The sequence below is a fragment of the Falco naumanni genome, chromosome 5 (assembly GCF_017639655.2).
Source record: "Falco naumanni isolate bFalNau1 chromosome 5, bFalNau1.pat, whole genome shotgun sequence".
Taxonomy (NCBI): domain Eukaryota; kingdom Metazoa; phylum Chordata; class Aves; order Falconiformes; family Falconidae; genus Falco; species Falco naumanni.
The window spans coordinates 82,586,216-82,609,127 of record NC_054058.1 but is presented as its reverse complement, the minus strand read 5'-3'; the positions used below and the strand labels follow the sequence as shown (position 1 = coordinate 82,609,127).

General features: G+C 37.2%; 1 protein-coding gene across 3 annotated transcripts in view; it reads right to left on the bottom strand.

Moving 5' to 3' along the window:
- The window catches only part of CPED1 (cadherin like and PC-esterase domain containing 1), a 155,040-nt gene that overhangs the window by 25,000 nt on the left and 107,128 nt on the right, over positions 1-22,912 (bottom strand). For all 3 annotated transcript variants that reach the window (XM_040595745.1, XM_040595743.1, XM_040595744.1), the window contains exon 17: positions 1,924-2,041. In XM_040595745.1, the coding sequence (XP_040451679.1) occupies positions 1,924-2,041 (118 nt within the window). The remainder of the gene's footprint in view (positions 1-1,923; positions 2,042-22,912) is intronic.

Sequence of the window (22,912 nt, the reverse complement as noted above, 5' to 3'; positions counted from 1 at the left end):
ATTTGGTAACGTGCTGAGCTTCCTCCAAAGAACAATGCCATGGTGACTAGGACAGGAAAGTCAGTTCTGCCTTTGGTTAGGACCTGAACTACTGTCTCTGCACTGCATCAAAGGACTGGAAATGAGACATGAAATCCTGGTTGTACTGATCTGCACTATCTCATCTCTGTCTCTGCTGCTCTGTCTCAGCCTCTGCCTGTGTATGCACAAACACAAGCTTTTGCCAGCACATATACTTTTTGCTGGGATAGCACCTCAGCATCACTATACAACTAAGCTGTACCCTGGAGTAAGATCAGTGTATGATGCTGCCTTACTTCTGCAGAAGTTTTGATTATTCTTCTGGAAGGAAATGGCATTGCTTGGCTCCTCTGAAAATTTAACTGAAGTAAAAGAGGTGTTGCTGCTTTAGCTGGGAATGTGCAATTGCTCCCATGTGTTAGGAAAACGTTCACTGCCAGGATTAGGATATCATTAGGTTGTTACAAATTGGGAATGATTTTCCGCAAAAAGCCATGCTTTCCAGTTCCAGTTGGAAGTTGTGACGTGCATTAAAACTATACAGTCACTTGTTGCCAGATACTGCAAACCCCACTTCTAGGCTCATTAGACACCTCTTGGCAAATTCACTTTATAAGCACAAATTATTCTTCCCTGTTTAATATACTTGTCCTTTGAGACTGCATCTCCTGAAGTTTCTTTCCATTTTAATAGTGTATATTATTCACAATAAGGCTGTAAAAGATATTTTATATTCAGCTTCACTTAGCTAGATGCAGTTATATATTCAAAAGAAGCATGTTATATTTCAGGAGAAACAGACTGTCTGCCCCAGAAGGACTCTTCTATGGATTTGGTTTGGGCTTTCTAGTCAGGAACTAATACACACATAATGTCCTGATGTAGTAGCGTAGCATAGGTTGTGTTTCTTTATGATTAACAATTTGCTGTGTGATCAAAATACACTGCTAGGCACCACAGTGTCTCCTTTGTGTGTTCATTTCAGATAAAAAAAAATTAATGTGTGCCTCTGTTTCACATGAAGTGATGCATTCAGGCATTTCTCGCATTCCTTTTACTTTGTATTGATTATCCCATGAATTTGTTGAAATTGACTGTGGTGAGAAGCTGCTCTATCTATGGCAAGATAAAAAATACAGTTGTGTTAGTAGACCATAAAAGAGCGTTGAGTTATTTTTCATTTGTCTAATGAAGAAATGGTCAGAATTATTTATTGTCTAATCCAGCAACAACTTAAACTATGAATAAGGCTGCATACCTGAATAGTCCTGTGGATTATTCAGATTTGTTAAAGTACATTTGCATAAATCTTTATGCAGCTGTAAACTGTAAACCATGTAAACATTAATATCTGTCTGACAGTCTGTTGCAGTCTGGATTCTCACTAAACCAAAAGGATGTCTTGATTGTATCGGTTATTCTATAATGTTTGATTTGTCCATCTTGTTTTTTAAGATGTAAATATACATTAAAAATAGTAACTGTTTGAAACTGTAAATTGTTTTTGTGTTTCCAATATAGAAGAAGAAATATAAAATTCAAATGGATCAGAATGTGTGTTCTTTTTCTAAAACTAATTTTTATTTTGAGTAAATAATCCCTTCCATTTACAATAAAGGATTTTTATGTTAAATTGTTTTGATGGAAATATTTGGGTTCGATGCATTTTAAAGGCTACATGACAATAATTCAATCAGTGGTGGATCACTGATTAGAAACTTCTTAGAGAAAAATTGTCACAAACTAATTAACATGATTTTAAAATCTGTAACTATTATGAGTTATTAGTTACATTTATTGTGAATAGGTTAGTGCATGTTCATAGAAAAGAGGAAACATAATTTTCAGTTTTACTTCGATGAAGTGCATGAGTTAATTTTCAGAATGGGATTAAGTACAAACCTTTTGTGTCCCCAGCTTCACAGGTCTTAAACATCGTCTCTGAAATTGCTAAGAGGTATTCATGAGATAGAGGCTGCAAGCCACAGGACTCCTCTGGACGAATTCGAGATCCACAGTCCTGAATTGAAATGAAATCTGTGAAAGACAGCACTGCACCCATCCATATGACTTTGAAATCCTCTTCAAGGACATTTAAAGAGGAAAAAAGTTATTTGGGTTTGGTTCTGCGTTCATTCATCCTTTGGTCTTCAATATGTATTTTTAATATGAGAAATAGAATCCTTTCTCCATTCAGACAATGCTTTTATAATAAATTATCCCAATCCACAATGAATGTACAAGATACTGCGTTTGCTAAAGATATAAGAAAATTTGTTAAGGCAAACATACATAACATTCAAATAATGTCATGTTGTCTCTACTTATCATACAATCTCTACCTATTTGCCCTTTGCGATATTGCATGCATATCTGCAGTCATATAGAATACATTTCTGTGATGAAACACCCCAAATTAGCTTGAGGAGATAGAGGTGTATAAACGAAAAGAGAAAGATAACCCCAAAATTTCAAGGGGAAAATGTTTGAACTAGTAGAGCAGTTACGAAGACTTAGTAGGGCTACTGAAGGAAAGGATTTAATATAACTATGAATATAATCTCCTTGTGAGTCTTCATGTGAGATGTAATCCATAGTAAACATTAGACATTACCATAAGATTAACATAAATAATTGAGATATTTATGTTTAAAAGCAATAATCTTTTAATTAAGTTTTTTCATGGAAAAGAATCTGACCTTTTTTCCTGTTCTAGTTAGAGAAGAGTTCACTAAGAGTAATAATTAACACATACATGTTTTATCTATGTTTATACTTGGATACAGAAATATGGACTGGATATTAAATCAGCAAAATGTAGTAAATAACATGAAACTGCTAATGCACTGGCTTATACTATAAAAACACTTCATAAGGCATTTCTCACATTTTGTAATTTCTGATAAATTTTATAGGCATTAGCAAAAACATATATGAAAATTAGTTATTGCCAGATGCCTAAAAAATTAACAGTAACAACCTGGAATACCAATAGATAAATTTTAACTTAACTTTCTTAAAATTTGCAAGTGAAAAGTGTTATTTGCTTTTAGAAGGCTTGAACATTATTCTATATGGAAGGGCAGAGGTGCCCCCAGCTCCCTAAAATTTCAGATGAAATATCCAGATAGTGATTCCTAACCATAAGTTTTAGCACATATGGATTCTTACATTTTAAGTAATGGGTTATATCAATTTCGTGCCTTTCAGTTACAGTTTTCAAGCAGCCACTGGTAAGATACAAGTAACATCACAGCATTTGTAACATTGGACAATTCTTTTGGTAATTTTAGACATCTACAGTATATACGGCTGCATGAGCTCCTCACTCTAGTTTGCCTTTCTCATTTCTGCAGAGAAATAGCATTCCTAGGACATTTTTAATCTGTTTTAGAGGTGCACTTCAGGATAAAATGAGTTACATCCCAAAAATGCCTTTCTCCTTCAACTGTAACGAGTTTAGAATGATTCAGAGTCCATTATCCACATTAGTTCATATGAATCTCCTCAAATTACTTTGCAAAAATACTCATCCTCCATAGTGCATTGCCCTAATGGGTGCTATTGCCAATTGTTTCATCAGAAGATAGGAGCATTCTGGAGTACATGTTAGCTTGAGACACAGTGTCTGCTACCTCATATTTCATTGTCTTCCCCCTATTTCTGTGTTGTGATAAGCTGACCAGAACACAAGGAGGGTTTTTTTTCACCAAACCTGAAAAGCTATAAACCTGAGACTTGAAACAGTGAAAAAGATAATGTTATGACAAAGGAGAAAATATGAAAAATTACTCTTGGCAATTATTATTTGATGTGCTTTTCTTATAAAATATTGTGTTAAAAATGCTGTTGTGGCCATTTCTGGCTAAATGGAATATTTATTAGTCATGGTAATGTTCAATAATTCAAAATTTGCCTTTTTAAAGAATTGCATATACTTAGTACTACTAATTAGTTACAAACAAACTACACAAATGGAAACACACTTTTACTGGAGTGTGTCTGTTTCAAGGAGTATTCTTGTAACCAAAACCAGTAATAAAATGTAATTTCTCCAAAAAGAAAAAAATATTTTGTTGGTCTTTTCTTTACCAAAGCATGCTGATTCCTATTTTTATTTTCTAAAATGATACTAAAATTAATCTGGAGACTGTCATGTAATGTCATTCGCTGTTTCCATGAAACTATGCTACATCTAGGATGCTATGCCTAAATTAGACAAATGAACAAACAACAATTATGTCCTAATATTGGCAAGGTAAAACTTGATAGTAGGGTATGTGCCACTGATACAGATGAAGATATGAATCTATCCTCTGATTTAGTAAATACTGGTGTGTCTTGATTATGAAATCAAAACCCAAAGTGAAATAATTTTCTCACAATTATTCTTATCTCATTAAATTCCATGGTGGGGGGAAAAATAAAGAAAAAATCTTCCCACTGACTTCAAAGGGTTAAGGTCATTTTTGTGCACAAAAAGTCAGAGAAATGGTAGATATGTATGAATTTTTTTGTACAGTTGTCCTGTTCTCTGCCTAATGCTCTATAACTAGGGAAAGCTGTTATGACAAAATGAATGGTACAGTATCTTCTACTGTTAAACTGTGATATTGTCTTGGAGTCTGTAGGTCTGGACACACTGTACAGCTATTTGACAGTATTACTTCAACTAACATTAACATCAGAAAGCTCCTACCTTGCAGTAAAACAATTTGCACAGGACTTCACAAGAAAGCCCGAAATTCCTGAACGTGCTGCCATTGCTCTCAACACAGTGCCATAAAATAACTTAACAGGGATTTCCTTGTTCGTACCTCTGCCCAGGGTATGTGTTTAAACAAACAAAAATTGATTTTAATTGCATTCCTTGGACAATATCATTAACGACAGTTTCATGTGGCTGGTTTATTACTAATCACAATCAATATGCAGGTCAAACTACATCACTAATTCCCTTTGACTTTGTTGTGCTTTCAAAGTATGCAAACCATGAATTTTAACACTGTGTTTAATATGCAATTCAAATCTGAAACTAAAGGGTCATGAGGGATTGTGAATCACTGAACAAGCCTTATTTGTTTCATCTTTACTTTTGTGGGAGACCAATCCTTTATCATCATTGACACATTTAATATAATGTGCAAAATGAACCTGTGGCAGCTACAGATGTCCCACAGCTCCACCAATGAATGGCACATTAAGGGCTTTTCTAACTGCCTGCGGGTTTTTAAAATTTTCTTCAGGTGCTGCAGTGACATGACGTCCCTCTTGCCTTGCCCAAAGATGAAACATCTAGTGATCTTAAGTATGTTTACAAAAGATCACTCATGGCAAAGATGAGAGCCAGACATGTAAACTTAAATGATAGCTCTTGCTCAGTGTCTGTTGCCCTGCAAACCTTCACTTTTAGAAGGCAGACATAAAAAGGCCCTTGAAATGTCTGGATTAGAATCAAAAGAAAAATTTCCCTGCATTACGTACTTCAATGCACAGTTAGAATCAACTCTTTATAAGACTGGTTTGGCATTTCACTAGTAAAGTCACTTTTATCTTTACCAAAGATTTTCTGGACACTAGCAAATAAAAGAGGAATAAAGCTTTCCTCTGTACATCTAGATAGCTTTCAGTCAGTATCAGTTGATACTTAGAGAGTGATCATTTCTGGAGTCTATCTGCTGTGTGAAATGAGAATTGTTTCTGTTCAGACCACACTACAGTGAACTTGATTCTTCACAAAGTTTTGGCCTTTAAGAGGTCACACAGATTTTTGAACCTGCTAGTTTACAGTTTTCTCAAATTACTAGTTTGGTGTTATTCATGCATATGTAATTTCATTTATTTACAGTCTAGACAGCTGATTTGATAAGAATTTTGTTTGTTTAGCTCAGCTATCAATAACTGCACTGTATTTCCTCTCAACTATATACTTATGCATATGCATATACATACATAGTTTCAGTCAAGTGTACATAAATATAAAAAAAATCCAAAATTTTCAAATCATATGGATCTGTGTGTGAGAGAGAGATAGCATTATAAGCATTATAAAGCATTATAAAGATGATCTGCACTCATGCAGCTAATACCATGGAATCAATGTCATATACATAATACCATTGTAGTTGCAGTTATGCTTTAGATTAAGAGATCTAACTTAACTATTAATGGATTTTTAATTGCTGTTGTACTTTTTTTATCACCTCCACCATAATAAAAGAATGATTACACTGAAAATGCAGTAATTGGCTATAGATTAACCGCATAAGCCATTAAAAGGAGAGAAGAAGCCCATGACTTTCCTGGGAGAGCTTGTATCAAATAGTGACAAATTGTCCATCTGTGTTTGAACGGTTGGTGCTTCAGGAGTAACAGAGCACCACATAACAACAAAAAAGTTACTTTTAGCATCTACAGATGCTGCTACCTGTCAGCTCAGAAAGGCATTTTAAAATAGGAAGGTAGGATTTTCAGAATTTTCTGGAATAACCCAACTCTGTCCACTCAAAGCTGTTGCTGAAACTGTAATTTTCAGTGGAGCTAGACTTATATTAATTAATTTCATGCTTTGGAAACTTCCACCCAGGATGCCTGTATCCAGGCTCCACACTCAGCTTTGTTAGTAAAAGTCATTCTTACATTTGTATTAAAATCCCTAGTGGTCAATGGGAATGGTGGGCTCAACATTTTGAAAACCAGGTGATTTCTGCTTAGGTACTCACATCTGAAATTGGACCCAGCCCAAATCACTGGAAGCCTGTCCCTACCAGACTAATGAAGGATCAGCATGTCAGAATGTTTTAAACTAAAGAACAAGAGAAATATAACTGAGCTCACAGAAATTAATTTCAGCATTGCATAAAACCAACATGTAACCAAAATCCTGCATCTTTTTAACACCCAGAGCCCACGTGTGTCTGGGAACTAGATGAGACAAACCTTGTTCCCTTGGCAAAGAAGGGAGGAAACATCTCCATCCACTGAGCTCTGACTCTGCAGTCCTTTGGCCGGCATCGCCCGTCAGCCTGGCAGGTCACCCAGCCACCTCCTCCAAGGCACCGCAGCCCTGCCTCATCTTATGGGGCTGCCGGGGCTGCCTTATTTCTTGTGACTGTTTACATTTTTGAGACAACAGAACCAAGCTTGTTGTGAAAGAGGTGATTTTGAATGCTTTTCTGTTGGCCTTTGTAGGCTCATTGACTTAACCTTATTTAATCTGGTTCTATTTAAGCTGACCCGAGTTTCTCATTAAATCCTTTCATGTCTCTTTAGTCCATCTTTTTCTACTATTTTACACATAACTAAAACGGGATGAAAAGTGATTGAAAATGATGCTATGGAAGGAATTCTAATAAAATTAGTTGAAGAGTGAGCTCATGAAATAGTGAAATTGTATCTTATTGCTAGGGAATAAATTGGGAGCAGATGGATTAGTTCCACTCTATCAACTTTATTAATATGGCAGTAATAAATGAAGGAACAGTTGGCATATTGACTTCTATTCAACTGTCTCCCTCTGTCTGGCTGCATTATTTAGTGATAGATGAACCTCCAAAGATTCAGAGGTTCAGGCTGGTTCAGTTCAACACCCAAATTAACTAGACTGAACTGAAACTTGTGGACGTATGAAATAGGTCTAGAAAGCTCTCAAAAGGAGAGGGACAGTCTCCTGAGAAGTTTCAGTTCACTGCTGCTTTTGGCTGGGAAACAATGACTATTATAGTTCATCAAGCACTGTCTAAGACAGAGGTGAAGACATTGTTTATGTCAAGACAGACAAATCCATGAAACAGAGAGTATAGTATTAATGGGTTAAACTGATAGAGTAATGGTTCCATGTGCTGCAGCTATGTTTTAAAGGAAAGAAACTGCCACCCTTGTGTTTTGTAAGGAACCTAATGTGTTCCATCTGCAAAAATGGGATAATACTGTCACAAAAAACCATTAAGATATGCTCAGTTCCACACGGATCTGCTAGAGGCCATAAAAACACTTTAGAAAAGGAGTCTGGGCACTCAAAGGGTTGGAACATGCAGTGCACAGACATCAGTAGGAGACTGGGAATGATATGAAAAGCTGAGATATGGGCCATATTGTCAAGGCATGGTGAAGACATCAGAGAACAGTTTAAAATGTGTAAAAAGTGCAGTCATCAGTCTAAATTGCTTTCAAATTCTTACTAGCGCTATTCATGTTGTTGCAATAATTCTTATTATTTTGTCTGAAGAATACCAGCATACTGTGAATTGCAAACTTCTGCATAGAAATTTTTTGGGGGAATAATGTCACATGCTTTAATCAGTAATGGAAGAATGTCATATCTATGCAGTATTTTTACTATCTGCTAAAGAGCATTTGAAAATGCCAGTAGATGCCTCTCTACAAAGACAACTGCCTCAAAGCATGTACAGATTATAGGGACAAACAAATTTTATCTTGACAATAATAGAGCAGATGCAAAGTGGCTTCCTCTGCACTGAGAATTCTGACCTCACAGAAAGCTAAGAAACTGTTTTGAGAAATAAGATCTACTTATAAAGAGAAAATATTGCAAGTTCCATACCACTATTTTAAATACATTTTATGTGTGTGGAGACTATAAAATAATCCTTTCACTCTATGAAGGATTTTGATTCAATTCCATTTTACATCATGTTTAATGCTGCACACGATGTCAGTTAGATTATCTGCCTTCCTGTTCCCAAATAGTCAATAGTTCAAAGTTCTGCATTTATGAACAACAGAACAAAAATATTCGCATGAGGGCTAAAAAGCATGACTTTTATTCTAGCAGACACTTGTGAATTATGATTATAAACAGCTTAGAGATGCAGCAGAGTTAGTTGAAGCAGAACAACTGAATGTGAGATCCAACTCCATTAAGAATAGAATATTGTAAACATAAGTTTTGGGAAATGCTTCAAACTGTACCTGAAGATAACTACAGCTTTCTTTTTTTCTTTTCTTTTTCTTTTTCTTTTTCTTTTTCTTTTTCTTTTTCTTTTTCTTTTTCTTTTTCTTTTTCTTTTTCTTTTTCTTTTTCTTTTTCTTTTTCTTTTTCTTTTTCTTTTTCTTTTTCTTTTTCTTTTTCTTTTTTTTTCTTTTTCTTTTTCTTTTTCTTTTTTTTTAATATTTGAAGCTATCATCTGCATAGATTTTTCAACTGCTTTATTAGCAAACAAGTTTTCCTAATGTAATTAATGATATTTTTCCCAAGCAAGAACAGTGACCATTTCCAGCTTGTATGCTTGACAAACTAAAACCGCTAAGCAAGAAAAAATGGAATGAAAAGAATTTAGTGTTTCTTCCTCCTTCAAAATGAAGATAAACCAGCTATTTTAGGTTCAGGTGTGGTTTTAAAAGGGAGACATTAATGTTGACCTGGAGACTTTAAAGCTGTATCAGTTTTGGATTCCCACCTACTCTTAGTCTGCGGCCCCACCTCCACCCCCGCACCTCCCATCTTTTTCCAGTGCAAGCTCTGACTGTGAATTGCCTTGAATTTTGCCAAGTACACTATTTGAAAATGGGGAATAGCTTGAGATAAACCATATGCTTTGAATGTGCAAGAAGTAAATATTTTATGTGATAACTAAATGAACAATTAAGTGCCAATGTGTCCCTGACTACTTTCCCTGGTAATTAGGTAAAAAATGTACTATATTAGCTGGGAAATCTCACAGCCTTGTGGCTATTTATAAGGAGCATTCTTTCCTACCCTCCCATGCTCATGGTATATGACATTCACAGTTCATATTGCAGAGATCTATACTCTACAACTTCCTATGTGCAAGAGGTGCTTGAGTTCTAGCCTTGTCCCTTTGATTTTAAACTAAAACCTTTATATCACAGCCATGAAAAACACAGCAAAACTTCTTACACTGAACCGATATCACCATATTCAGAAAGTATGAAAAAGTTTGAAAGAATGAGTTGAAAAGCATTACCGTTCATTCATGAATTCTGAAATTGAAATACTCCGACAGTGAATGCAATGCATTGAAAAAACATGCTAGCCAAGGACTCGGTCCAGTGAGCTGTGTATCTACTAAAGCTCCTGTTAAATCTGCTTTTCACATTAAGCAAGGCTTGCAGATTTGAACTCAGTGTTTCAGGGTGTACCATACCAGAAATAGTTCTTTCTTATTTTTAGTACAAAATCCTGTAGACCTTGCAAATACATATATATTAACTTTATTTAGGGCTCGGGGCATACTGAGGTTAAGATTCCAAGGAGAGATTTAGGATATTTGGGTCCAATTCATAACTCTGCTTTTTATGTTCTGCATCAGCTTGGGCAGATGACTTGAACCTCCATCCAACACTGCTCACGCTTGTAATGTGTCATCTCAAAACCCTCACTCAGTTGCCACCCTCCTCCCGAGTGCCTAAGTTTCTTCTAGTGGGCATAGTCAGCAGAGCTGTGTTAGTCAGCCCCTAGCCCTAAGAGAGTTCCAAAATCCCTTTCCCGGCAGTGCTCGAGCTGATGCTGTGTTCTCAGCACATGGCACTGGGAGTGTGCAGTGCACAAAGCACTGACTGGCATCTGCACGGTAGAACATTTCCCTGTGATATAGCAAATAAAGTTTAACTGATTTGCAGCAGAGATTTCAGGTCAAGCTCCCAAGGTCTTCCCTCCAGTCGGTGGGCTATTCTGGGCAGTTCTGTCTCAGTCTCTCCCAAGGAAACTGTTTGCATTGGCTTTGTACATACAATTAAATGCTGACTTGTAAAGAGCCTTGAACCCGATGAACCTGCAGGCTAGATGTGTGTAAAGATTGTGGGGTGAAACTGGAGGGAGGGGGCACCACCATGCTCCCTGTTAACTTTTACGTGAGAAAGGACTGACTGAAGTAGGTACTTAGCTCCCTGAGAGACATGGCAATTCAAATTGGAGGACAAGCTGTTGTGCACCCCAACTGGATGTGTAACTCACAGAGAAAGGTACACTTAAGATACATGCCTTTCCATAAGATTTTCTGAAGGTAATACCTCTGACTCCCTAATAACTGTGCTGACTTGTGAAGAATCTTATTTTTACAAGCTGAACTCTTCACTTCAAATTTAAAGAAAAGGACTTTTTTGTATTTGCTTGCTTGCCCCAGTTGTGTCAGATGTTCTACTAGAAAAAAAAAAAAAGCAGCAAAATTAAACCTTTCTCTGCCAGCTTTACCTCACTAATCCTCCCTACACAATAAATAAGGAGCCTAGTTACGCTGCTTGAATATGGTGTAATTCCCTAGGCCTCAGGATGCTTAAATCTCTCTCTTCCCAAATGATTTTCCTGTGTTCTCCCACACATCCCTTAAACGTGAGAAAAGGAATTTAATACTGATTTTTTTCAGCAAATGATTAATGAGGAATAGCTGGTTGCTCTCTGGTGACTGCCAAATAGGATGCAAAAGAACTAAGTTCTGAAAGTCTGGTTCAATAGCAGCACTGATTTTGCTTCTTTTTCTAATTTAAAATAAATAAATAAATAAATGGAATGTCAGGATTTCCTTTCTTAGTCTAAATTGAGATTAAATTGGCCCAAAGGACTGAAAAGATATTAGTGAGCCATGGATGGACTGACAGCAAGATTTCAAGAGCATTGTTACCTTGGGGAAAGTAGACAGAAACCAAGCTAAAGAAATAAAACCTGAATAGACTGAATATATTCATAAAAAAAGACAGAAAAGTTTATTTATGTTATGTTGGCTGCAGGGTGAATTAAAATGGTTTTTATTTAAGGAATTAGTGCACATGCTGTTTTATCCAGAAATTGTTCTCTGTGGCATACGAGGTTTTGGAATACACATCAGAGCTATGCATGGTCTGGGGAACACTGAGGAATCCACTACCACAGGCTCAGGAACACCAAGTGGAAGACTTCTGAAACTGTTTTCCCAGACCCAGTAAGTTTGTGCCTTTCATGTAAAGGCAGAGTCCACACATGTGTGGAAGCTTCATTCTAACGGAAAGCACGCTTGTATCTGGTGGACAACGGGAGGTATTTCCCTTTGCATATTTACAGTCTGCACTGACACACGTTTGAAGAGCGCAAGCACACGGCCAGCTTTGTGCAGCCATGTGCTTTGATGTTGGCTGTCTTTAATGGTGTTCCAGTGAACACCCAGGGCCAGATCCTGAGAGCAGTTGTGATGAACACCTGAGTCCTTCAAGTCAACTCCCAAGAGCTGAAACCCTCCTCTTCGAAAAGCAATACCCCTGGTGAAAGGACCTAAGATTGCTCTCCAGTGAGAGTGGTACAAAGCGTTTGTCTGCTCAATACCCAGTCTGCACTGAAAATACCACCCAGGTATAGACAGTCAGAGGGACACTGGGGGTGCCGCTGGGCGCCTGAGCCTGGGGGTGTTCATTTTGTGGAAGGCCACCTCAGCAACTACTGCTCCTCCCCTGAAAGGTGCCAAGAAGCAAAGAGGCGTGTGAAAGAGATGTGCATTTGTTGCAATGCCCCCATTATGGGCAGGGATGACCCCTAACACCTTGTGCTTTCCCAGCAGCCCAGTGGGAGGCAGGTCATAGCGGCCAGCATCCCTGCAAGAGCAGCCTGAACCTTTTGTATGTGGCTGTGGTTTTGAGGTGGCCTTTGACGAAGGGCCCATGTCTGATAAAGGGTTCATCTCTGAGGCTTTTCTGGCCATATGTCAGACCCTTCTCTTATTAAGACATTAGGCTATTTGTTTAAGGTTCAAAGACCTTGAGAGGGTATATTTTTAGAAAGAGAGCATTTACACAAATCTTTCTAACTGTAACAAGCAAATATTTTATGAAATATCTATTACTGATGTAAAGTTTAGATTCTTGTTGCATACACAACGAAATGTGAGGGATAAAGCTAAGAATATGTAAATGACACTAGAGAAAGTGTCTGTACAAATGTCCAGGGCAGATGGACAGTGCATGGATAGGTCTCCATTCCACACTATCTGTAACTCAAATTGAAGCCACTTATAAGCAGAAGGTTCTTTATAAACCCACAGAAGTGCAGAAGGGAAGGGAAGACTATGACTTTAACTCCATATGTATGAAAGAAAGTGAGAGAATGTAAAGATTTAAGTGGGGGTTTTGCTCCTTTCTTCCTCTTCAGTTAAAAGCTTTAGTAAAAATACAATACTTAAAAGGAAATCAGACAACATTATCTGAGATTAAAGTTTCTTGGACATTGCACACAATGAAGACTATCAAAACAGAAAAGATAAATGTATTTATAGACAGTATCTGGTTGTCATTTATACTTTCCTTTTACCACACTGTGGCTTACCATGACAATAATGAAGCAATGAAGGGCCAATTTGCCTTTGAAAATCAATACATATTTCATTCAGAAGAACCTTTGAGTTAGAGTATTTTCCTTGCTGTGTAACAGCTATGTCCAGCACTAAATTTTACATATCCCCAGATACGCATTTAATATACACAGCTGGGAGACAGGAGTAAGACAGGCAAATTTGTTTCCCTAGAACACCTACAAATCTGGCCATGTAGTAATTTATTTTCTAAACTATAATGGGGTAAAATTGACTCTAATGAATTTGCGGCACACTTGCCACTATAATCACAGAAGTGAATTTCATGGATTTTTATTAATCATGATCTTTTTCAAAAGATACTGATTAAAGGTTTGCCTTCTGGTGCATAGCAGACTGAAAATGCAGCCTTCTTACAGCTTGATGGGTTACTGGACAGCAGACTGCATGCAGGTAGCTTTCACACATGGACAGGAACAGATTGCATGCAGTTAGTTCCAAATGAGCAGATTGAAGCTAGAATTTGCCCCGTTTTCTCCAACAGCCTGCTTGCAGTAATTTACTACTGCATGTCCTTTTCATTCAGCTAAAGTAATCAAGCAGCCACTAGTTGAACAAAGCCCCCCTCATAAAAAGCAACTAATTACTTCTGAAGACTGAATAATGTGCTTAGTGACAATGTTTACTGCACAAGGCATGATAAGCGATGCTGATCTGATGCCTTGCTTTGGTCAATGCTGAGATTACAGCAACACAGAGATGCAGCACAGTGGAAATAGAAAAAAAAATATTGAAATTCAGGCTTCATCAACAATGTATTAAGGAAGTTAATTATAGCTTACTAATCACCTAAGTTCCCCTGACCTACACAAATAGTTTTATACAACAATTTGCTCTGCCTAATAGAGATGTCTGGAAGTTTTCTGTGATTCACTTCAGGTCTGGGGAGCAATGAGGAAGCAAATAATGCAGCCAGTGCAACACTACAAACATAACTGAATCAAAGTGATGCAGGTTGTTCTCCCCCAAATGTCAGAAACGTGTTAACTACTGTTTTTCTTGCAAGGACAGAGGCTAAACTTGGATCTGGGCAATGTTCCAGGCCAAGGTGGTGTCCCAACCTACTCTCACCAAGATTCAGCACTTCAAAGAAATAATTCTGTATAGAGCTAAGGACTCCTCCAGCTTTCGTATGGATTGTGAGTCAGCCTATAAGGTGTTTTGTGTTTAACTTTCTTGTGTCCTCTAATAAAATAAATTGCTGTAAATACAGGTTTCTGTAGATGTGGAACATTTCCTTCAGCAAAGTGGGCATTAGTACATCCACATCCCATAGCAAACCCTCCCACATTACAACTCACGTGTTGTTTTTGTGACTGATGGGTTTATTTGATCCCAGGCAATGCCTTCTGAGCAGCTCTAAAACCATGGGTTGAATATGATCTTATTGTTTCAATACTTTTGCCTAGACAGATGAACAATCTGGCTGATTGCCTGCCCTTACTCCTAGTCGTTAACCAGCTATTTTTCACCTTCCTACTCTTCCTCAGTAAGGTACTGGATATCTTGCAATAGGAATTTTACAGTGTTTGCCCGGTAGTAACTCAAAACCACTACAAATGTTGAATCAAACACACATCTCAGATTCCCTCCAGTACGAGCTCTCTTCCATCTGGCTTTAAAGGCTTGCCAGAACTTAGTGTGGACACTGAGACCCTGGCCTTGCAGCAAATTTGGCTGTTGCAGAAAACTAAAATGTTTCCAGTTCAAATGAGGCTTGAGGATGTAAAAGGACTGAGATAATGGAAGAGAGCTATTTCAGCAAATATTAGATTACAGTGTATTGTGACATAGCATATATTAGATACCATTATATACTGTAATCTATGTTAGATACCTGATAGTGATCTAACAAAGGTTAAATCAAGTGTTAGTGCAAGGATGTTGTCATCTTGCTTTTACTTACTTTTAATTCCCTCCTTCCACATCCTTTCTACAGACTTTTATGTTTGACAACAGTTCAGATTGTATAAATTTACAGTCTTTTTTTATAGAAATACACAGATGTGGAGTAATCTTGCTGTGCTGATTCTGATCTTTACCCTTCAGCTGCTAATACCCTTTTCTTTCATAAAAATGCCAGTTCTGCATGACTGAATCAGGGGAGGATACTTCTAGAAAAGTATTCATGTTTGAAAACTTCTTCTTTCTTTTCAATTGTTTTTTCATATTACCAATATGAGACAGCAGGAAGGCTGGAGGGAATGTCAGAAAGGGGAAAGGGAATAAAGAAGGATGTGGGTTAAATGAACAGTAAACCTTTTTGTTGGGGTATACAGCTGTCTAGATGTGCCATGTTATGGCAATTGAATATAATAGCTTAAATAATTGTTTGAAATTGCTAAAAAATACTTGGAAATACTTTTAAATGCCTCTATCCTGCACTATTAAACCTGCCTTCTATTATGCTGAAAAAATAACATAGGAGGAAACAACTCAAGATTTGCTGCTAGTCTGAAAGCACTGCATTTCTGCAGTGAACTAAGAGGAAAGTATGGAGTAGATAAATTCTAGCTTACCATTTTGCAAAATGTCCATACAAAGACTGATCTTAATAGACCACAACACAGAGATTATGGTGATTAAATAAACTCCTTCTAGGCTGATGAACTTCAGTATCTAGCATAGTGGGGAACAAAAAGGTACACAGGTCCAACAAATGACTTTGATGCAGCTATGAAAACCCACACAAGAGCTCCAAATGGCCTTCACCCTGCCAAGTTCAATGGCTTGGGAATGACTCTGCTTTTTCCCGTACAAACCCCTTCACTCTACCAGAGTGCAAAAGCGAAGCTTCATGTAAATGAGACTTGGATGTGCTGTAAGGCATTTCTTGTAAAGCAAGAAAGCTGTCTCAGTCTTCTGCCTTTCACCCTCCAGTAACTGACTGAAGTTGTGAAGTTAGTTCTGAGCTGAAGCCAAATGAAAAAGGTGCTATCATTATTTATGAGTGCTGGTGGCCCGCCGGCAGTGTGCCATTCACAACCAGTTCTTACAAGTTGGACATTTCCCAAGATACTTTTTTCCTGTCTTCTGATTGACCTCAGTGGCAGCTGTTGAGTGCAATTATCTCAAAGGTCCACAAGGCTGACGAGCACCTCTCCTCAGCAAATACAGCAAGTTCCAAAAGTAAACTCTATCCTTTCACAATGCTTAATAGTGAATGCCTCAAATGCCAGGAGCTAATGCCAGCTGTAGGATCCCCAAATACTCATTTTTGTACCCTGCCAGATACAGCTCGCATACATAATTATTTTTTCTGACAGAGCAACTCTTCAGATCTGCTTCTCTTTCTTTTCTGAAGTACAAGATCCTTAGCCAAAGCTTTCCTCACACAGACACTAGTGGTATCAAAAAACCATAATGTTAAATCACGATATACTGTCAGAAAAATGAAAAATGGAGCAAAAACATGCTAGTCGTAACTTTATGGTGATTTTATCTGGAATAACTTGCCGCTTGCAATATCCACATGTGCAGTGTTTAAGGGGTTGTCTGACCGCATGTTTTTGATCCACATCTGTCAAGTAAGACCAGAGATCTGTTTGCACAGTGTAATGTTCTGGAACATTATGATGCTTCCACAAGTATTTCTGGCTTATAAAGCAAGAAATGGGTTACCTTGAGGCGGTGGTTTGTTCATCTGTGTTTTAAATGCTACAGTTGTAACATTCTTCATATTTTGTAATTTGTATTCAGATGTCAAATGATAGAATTTCAAAATGAAAAGGTACTTCCAATCATTTATAGAAACTAACATATATAGCTTTAAATCTTTTGCATCATAATGATTTGCCACAGTCAAAAAGCACATCTGATTTATTTTATATCTCTCAAAAATATTCCCGTTCTATATAGTTCACAGAATCACACAGTCGAGAAATCATTCCTGTTGGAAAGAACCTCAGGAGGTCTCTAATCTAACCTCTTGCTCCACACAGACTCAGCTATGAGATCAGACCAGGTTGCTCAGGTTGCTTTGTCTATTCTGGTCTTGAAAACCTCCAAGGATGGGGCCTGCACAACTCCCCTCTGCAGTCTGCATCGCTTGACTGTCCTCAAAGTGAGAAATGTCCCCTTACATGTTCCTAGTCAGAAACTGCCCTGGTTCACTTCGTGACCGTCGGCTTTTATTCTGCTGTGCACATCCTTCATAAAGAGCCTGGCTTCCTCTTCTTGGCAATCTCCTTCTAGATAGGAATGCTGCTATTAACTCTCCCTGAAACCTTTTAACCTGGGTTAAAAATTACCATCTTCCTCAGGCTCTCCTCAGAAGGCAAGTGCTGCAAGACAGTTTGCAAAAACTGTGGAAAGGCAGAGTACAAGCTCAGAGAACATCTTTTCTCTCTTCATCACCTAATCTATACTCTGAATTTTGAAAGCGATCATGACCTCTGATCCTTGAGAAGGGGAAGAAGAGGGTTGGTATTGACTTTGAGAAAAGCTGTTTTCTGTAACATGTGGGCAGCATGGGTTATGTTCTCCAACTCACTCCCTGTAGGATTGCCTTTCTCCATTCACTTTACTGAGGGCTCTGAGGGACTAATGCTCTAGCCTAGGCATCTGAGAGAGATGCTCAGATTTGGACAGGGATGAACAGCTCTCTCCATTTTGTTCAGGGGATCTTCAAACACGCTACAAATATAGGGAACTGAGATAAATATGGACATATTTAGGGTGACTATGAAATCCAAAGTTGTCTTAAATTTTTTAACTATGTTTTATGACGGAGACTACCTACTGACACAGGAGTATTGTATCATTTATAACCTGGCATGTAAATTGATGCTTTGTCCCATATCCCTATTTAAAGTTGTCCTTTAAGTTATGAGACATCAGATGAAGCCATCTTTAGTCAAAGGATGGAGAGATGCACCTCCAGAAGCTGATCTGTATCGTGCAAAAGTTAATAGCCCTCTGCACGAACCAGAATAGTGCCCATTGGGCACAGAGAGAACTTACGGTAAGTATCCCCCTAACAAAGGTGATCCCATGAAAAGTTACTGCAAAGTCAGTGCTCCTGTAAAGTGGGATGGAATTACTCCAGGTCCTTATCATGACACAGTTTCTGAGTTTCTTAAAGTTTCTTAAAGACCCTTGGCAAGTGAAAGGGTCAAAACCACATCCAAAATTAAGCGTATGATGTGCTTTTTCCATCTTGACAGACACCGACCCCTAAGACTTAGACACCATCCATCTTTTTCTTCTTTCCAGGAAGAAGACTTTTCCAGATGGTTTTTACCTCCTTTCAAGCTTAGTATTTACAGGTTAAGGAACACTTTTGAAAGAGTCCAGACTGGGAGGCTGGGACTTGAGAACTCAAAAGAACGAGAAGAAAATCAAAGTGCATTTTTGAACCTCTATACTGTATGTTAATTTGCTGTGCCGTTCATGTTATTGTATTACAATATAATAAAAATAAATAAAAATATCTACAGATCAGCTTTTATATTTTTATTGTTTTTGAACAAGTAATAATGTCCTTCACACCTAAAGGTAAGGAACAGTCACAAAAGTATGTGACTGGAGCAAAGCTTTATAACTTCATAAGCTGAGGGGTGAACACTTTGAATTTTTATTTCATAAAGACTAAAGACAGAGCCTTCAGTCCTATAACTAGTGGATTTATTTCTCTATTGTTTATTTAAATTATAAATTGCATTCCTAACATATGATAAAACTCTGGATGAAGGGTAAAGCCTCAAGGCATATAAAGAAAAAGTAAAAAAAGAACCCATAAATTTATACTTTCAAATAAAATTATTATAGGGAAAGTGGTTTTGCTGTTCAATTTCCTTCATGATAAGTCTTCTTCCCCTCCCCCTCCCCTTTTCTCCTCTTTCACTTCCTTTTCCAAAACAAACCTTTGTGCAAAAAAATCACATTGCCTCTATAAAGATTTAACCCTGTATCAGTAAGAGTTTTAGGAATTTTCAGTGGGTAGTCAGATCTGACACAGGTCAAATCGTTTAGGAACATATGCTTTCATTCTGCTGAAATATATGTATACAGCATATCCAGCACGTCGCAAGTCTTTAACTTCTGAACAGCATATCCATCTTCAGATACTCAGCAGTCATACAGTGGTACCACAGTTATGACAGCAGATTTGAAGTACATGTATCACGTGCTAGTGGATGCAACCAATGTCCTGCTCAAGGAGTTTGTACCACATTCCCTACCTCCTGTGAACACCAGACTCACAGAACTTTGCATGCATGAGTTGGCACACATATTTTATCAGGATCGCTCAGGACACAAGTTACACAGGATAGGTTTCATCTAATCAAATACTAACGGCTGAAACACAGACACTACATCATAGACAGGCCACTCAGACAACTAAAATAGATATTCAAAACAGATCAGCTGAACTATGCCTTAAAACTGCCGTTTTTTCCCAGCTGTTTGTAAAGGCATCCAAAGGAACAAGCTCAGCTGTAGAACTCTACACTGTTGAAAAGGAAGGTAAGATGGATCCCATCCACAGTGTACAGACTGGGAAAACTACTTGGCTCACAGAAGGCTTTCCCTTCCATCCCACCACCATATTTTCATTTTTGCAGAGTCCAGACTGAGCAAAATATTCAGTACAGAGGGTCAACATAAGCTGTCAATTACCAGAGCACCCTTTAGAAATGAAAACAGTAGCTCTTAGGTTACCGTATCAGCTCTCCGGCAACTCATTGACAAACAAATTTCTTTTAAGCCTGCTACAAAGCACGGAGGGAATCCACTCTACTGTCCTCATCTTTTCTACTGTCAAAAGAGTAGGTAGCAGAAGATATTGTTAACATTTTTTTCTACAGCATATCAAATATAAAACTTAATGGGCAACAATATACAGCAATTTCTTTCACAACCTGTAGCAGAAGCAAAGAACATAAGAGCTTCAAATGGTCTTTGGAAACAGTTAATAGTGGGCAACAAGCCACAATAATGAAAACCAGAGCTTTGAGGCTAAACTGAAAACTGTACTATTTTCAACGTTTTGCTTTCAAAGAGAACAACAAAATACATTCTGAAGATATGACACTTTTTCATGTTTGTTGGGGTTTTTTGGTTTCTTTTTGGTTTTTTTTTTTTTTTTTTTTTGTGGATTTAAATATTTTTCTGGGCTCCTGTCTAAAGCTGATGATTATTAATTTAACTTATTTTAAAACTGGAAAAAAATAGCAAATTCCTATTGAGTTTTCCATCTGCTCTTTGCTGAAAACGTCCACAAAACACAGAATTATCAAAGTAGGACAAAACAACTATGATGCTCCATGGTTTTTTTTCTGAAAGATTGTTCTTTCTAGCAGAGGTCTCTGTCTTTATTTTTGAAATTGTCAGACAGAGCCTGGTCTATAATGCCTCACCTTAATTTGGCCTGTCAGGCATTCAAACTCTGTTGAACCTACAGAACAGGGAGTAAAGAGTTTCTTTCCCAACCTAAACCCTAGTGGAAAGAGTTATTAAAGAAGGTGTGGGTGATGCACTGACTTTGTTTTCCTGGGTTTGTGCCTGGAAGAGGTCTCTGAAAATGTCCCTTGTCTAAGGACATCACAATTTCACCTATCTGGACAAAACACCAAAGCTGCATAGTAAAGGCTAATGCTATTTTGGTCTGTCATAGCTTTTGCCAGCAGGACATACCCACAAAAAAGGAGACTTGATATTTTTAGATTCCTATGGTTATTTTTTAAGTCTTATCTAGGCTTAAAATATGATACGCAACAATTTTTATCATTAAGAACAACATTTTTTGTGGCTAAATAAACCATATTATCAATAATTGAAACTGTTCTTTTATTTATTACAAATAAGGAAGCCTTGAGCTTTTCATTATTGGATTAAAGGTGGAGTAGAGTATATGTAGGTAAAATCTGTAACACAGAGTTACAAGAGGAAATAAGGCAGACTAACATACTCCTGCTTAATGATGCAGAAGTGTGTATGCAACCACAGTCCAAATTTTATTTTCAGAAACCAGGTAGATTCTTCTTCTAATAAATTAACAAACATCTTGACAAGCTATGGTCAGCCCTTCTGGTGCTATGTGTTAATACATGTTGCCAAGATGAAAACTGTAACATCATTAAAATTGAAAAAAGTCATCATTTCAGTTTTTGCATGTGATCACAGGTCTTCTTTTTGCAGCTGCTTCTTTACTGTTTCATTTCTGTCCTATTCCAGTTCTGCTGTTTCAAAAGAACAGAGCTTTATATACTCTGGCTTTGTTCAGCACACTAGTGCTTAGCATAAGTTTAACATATGTGACACAGCTGATATTAATAGACATAAATGTCCCCTAAAGTAGTTTTCCATGTTTATTTTGGAACAGATGTTATACTTCTTTTTGTGTCCTTGGACACTGGCCATTCTATAGAACTTTAACTGAGATACAATAGGAGCTGTGTGGGTAAAACATGTTTTGTTCAGCTAATGTATCTTCCTTCCAGCTGGAATGATCACCGATATCAGAGGAAAGACTTTATCTGAACAGGAAAAATATTAATAATTTGCTTTCATTGTGCACATTGACCAGAAATGCAGAGAAAATATTAAATGCTTCCTATGACTATGCTGTAAAAATGCAATTATATTAGAACTTTGCCTCTAGTGACAATATATAGCTTTGCATACTTGTACACAGCAATTATCTTCAGATATAAAACAGGATTTCAAATAAACCACTTTTGTCTATCTTCTCAATTTGTTTTTATGAACCGGATATAGAAAAAGATTTCTGGAAAATTTACTGATTATTGTTTAAATGAAATTTTTGGGAAAATCATTAGAGCAGCAGTGTATAGTCGGAGATCACTTTGCTAGCAAGTAAAATATGTTGTCTGAAAAAAATTTTTTTTTTCTACTACATCACAATTTACTGATTTAAACTAGGTAGACATAATTTCTTGCTTTGAATGATGGATTAAAGTAATTGCTATCTTTTTAAATATACTTAGATCACACCATGACAGTTCTGTTGACCTCTAACAACACCATAATTCTTCAGCAATCATAGATGAAGCCTTTATTCTTGAACCCAGCTACGTTTTGAGTTAAAATCTGTATCATGAGTTTGTCTTCAATTCAGTGACTTCCTTTTTCAAACGTTGCCTTCATTTCCCCAGTGTCCATATGTATGGTTACATAGCTCTGTAACAGAATGTTTACTGGATCAAAAACAAGGGAAAAGTCTCATTGTTCTAATGATGGCATTCATCCCAAACCATATCAGCTACAAATAATTGCTTCTTAAATTGCTCAGTTGGCAAAGAACAACCTGGTTTAAAACCCTCTCGACCTTTAATTTAAAGAGCAAAGCTTTTAAGAGCAAGATTTCCGGCAAAAATAAGTCTCTAAATTATACTTCTCCCTTGTTTCACTGCTTTAAAACTAAATGGAAAGAGATGAAGAGCTCAGATGTGTGAAATAGAGATTGAGCAAATCATTAGCAGTTCTATTTTATTTACAGTTTAGGCTAAACTAAATGCAGCATGGCACAACCTTGTACAAAAAGAGTCCAAGTTATAAGACTCACAGACTTGCAAAGCAGGAAAGAAACCCACAAGCAAAGAAATTCATGAGGT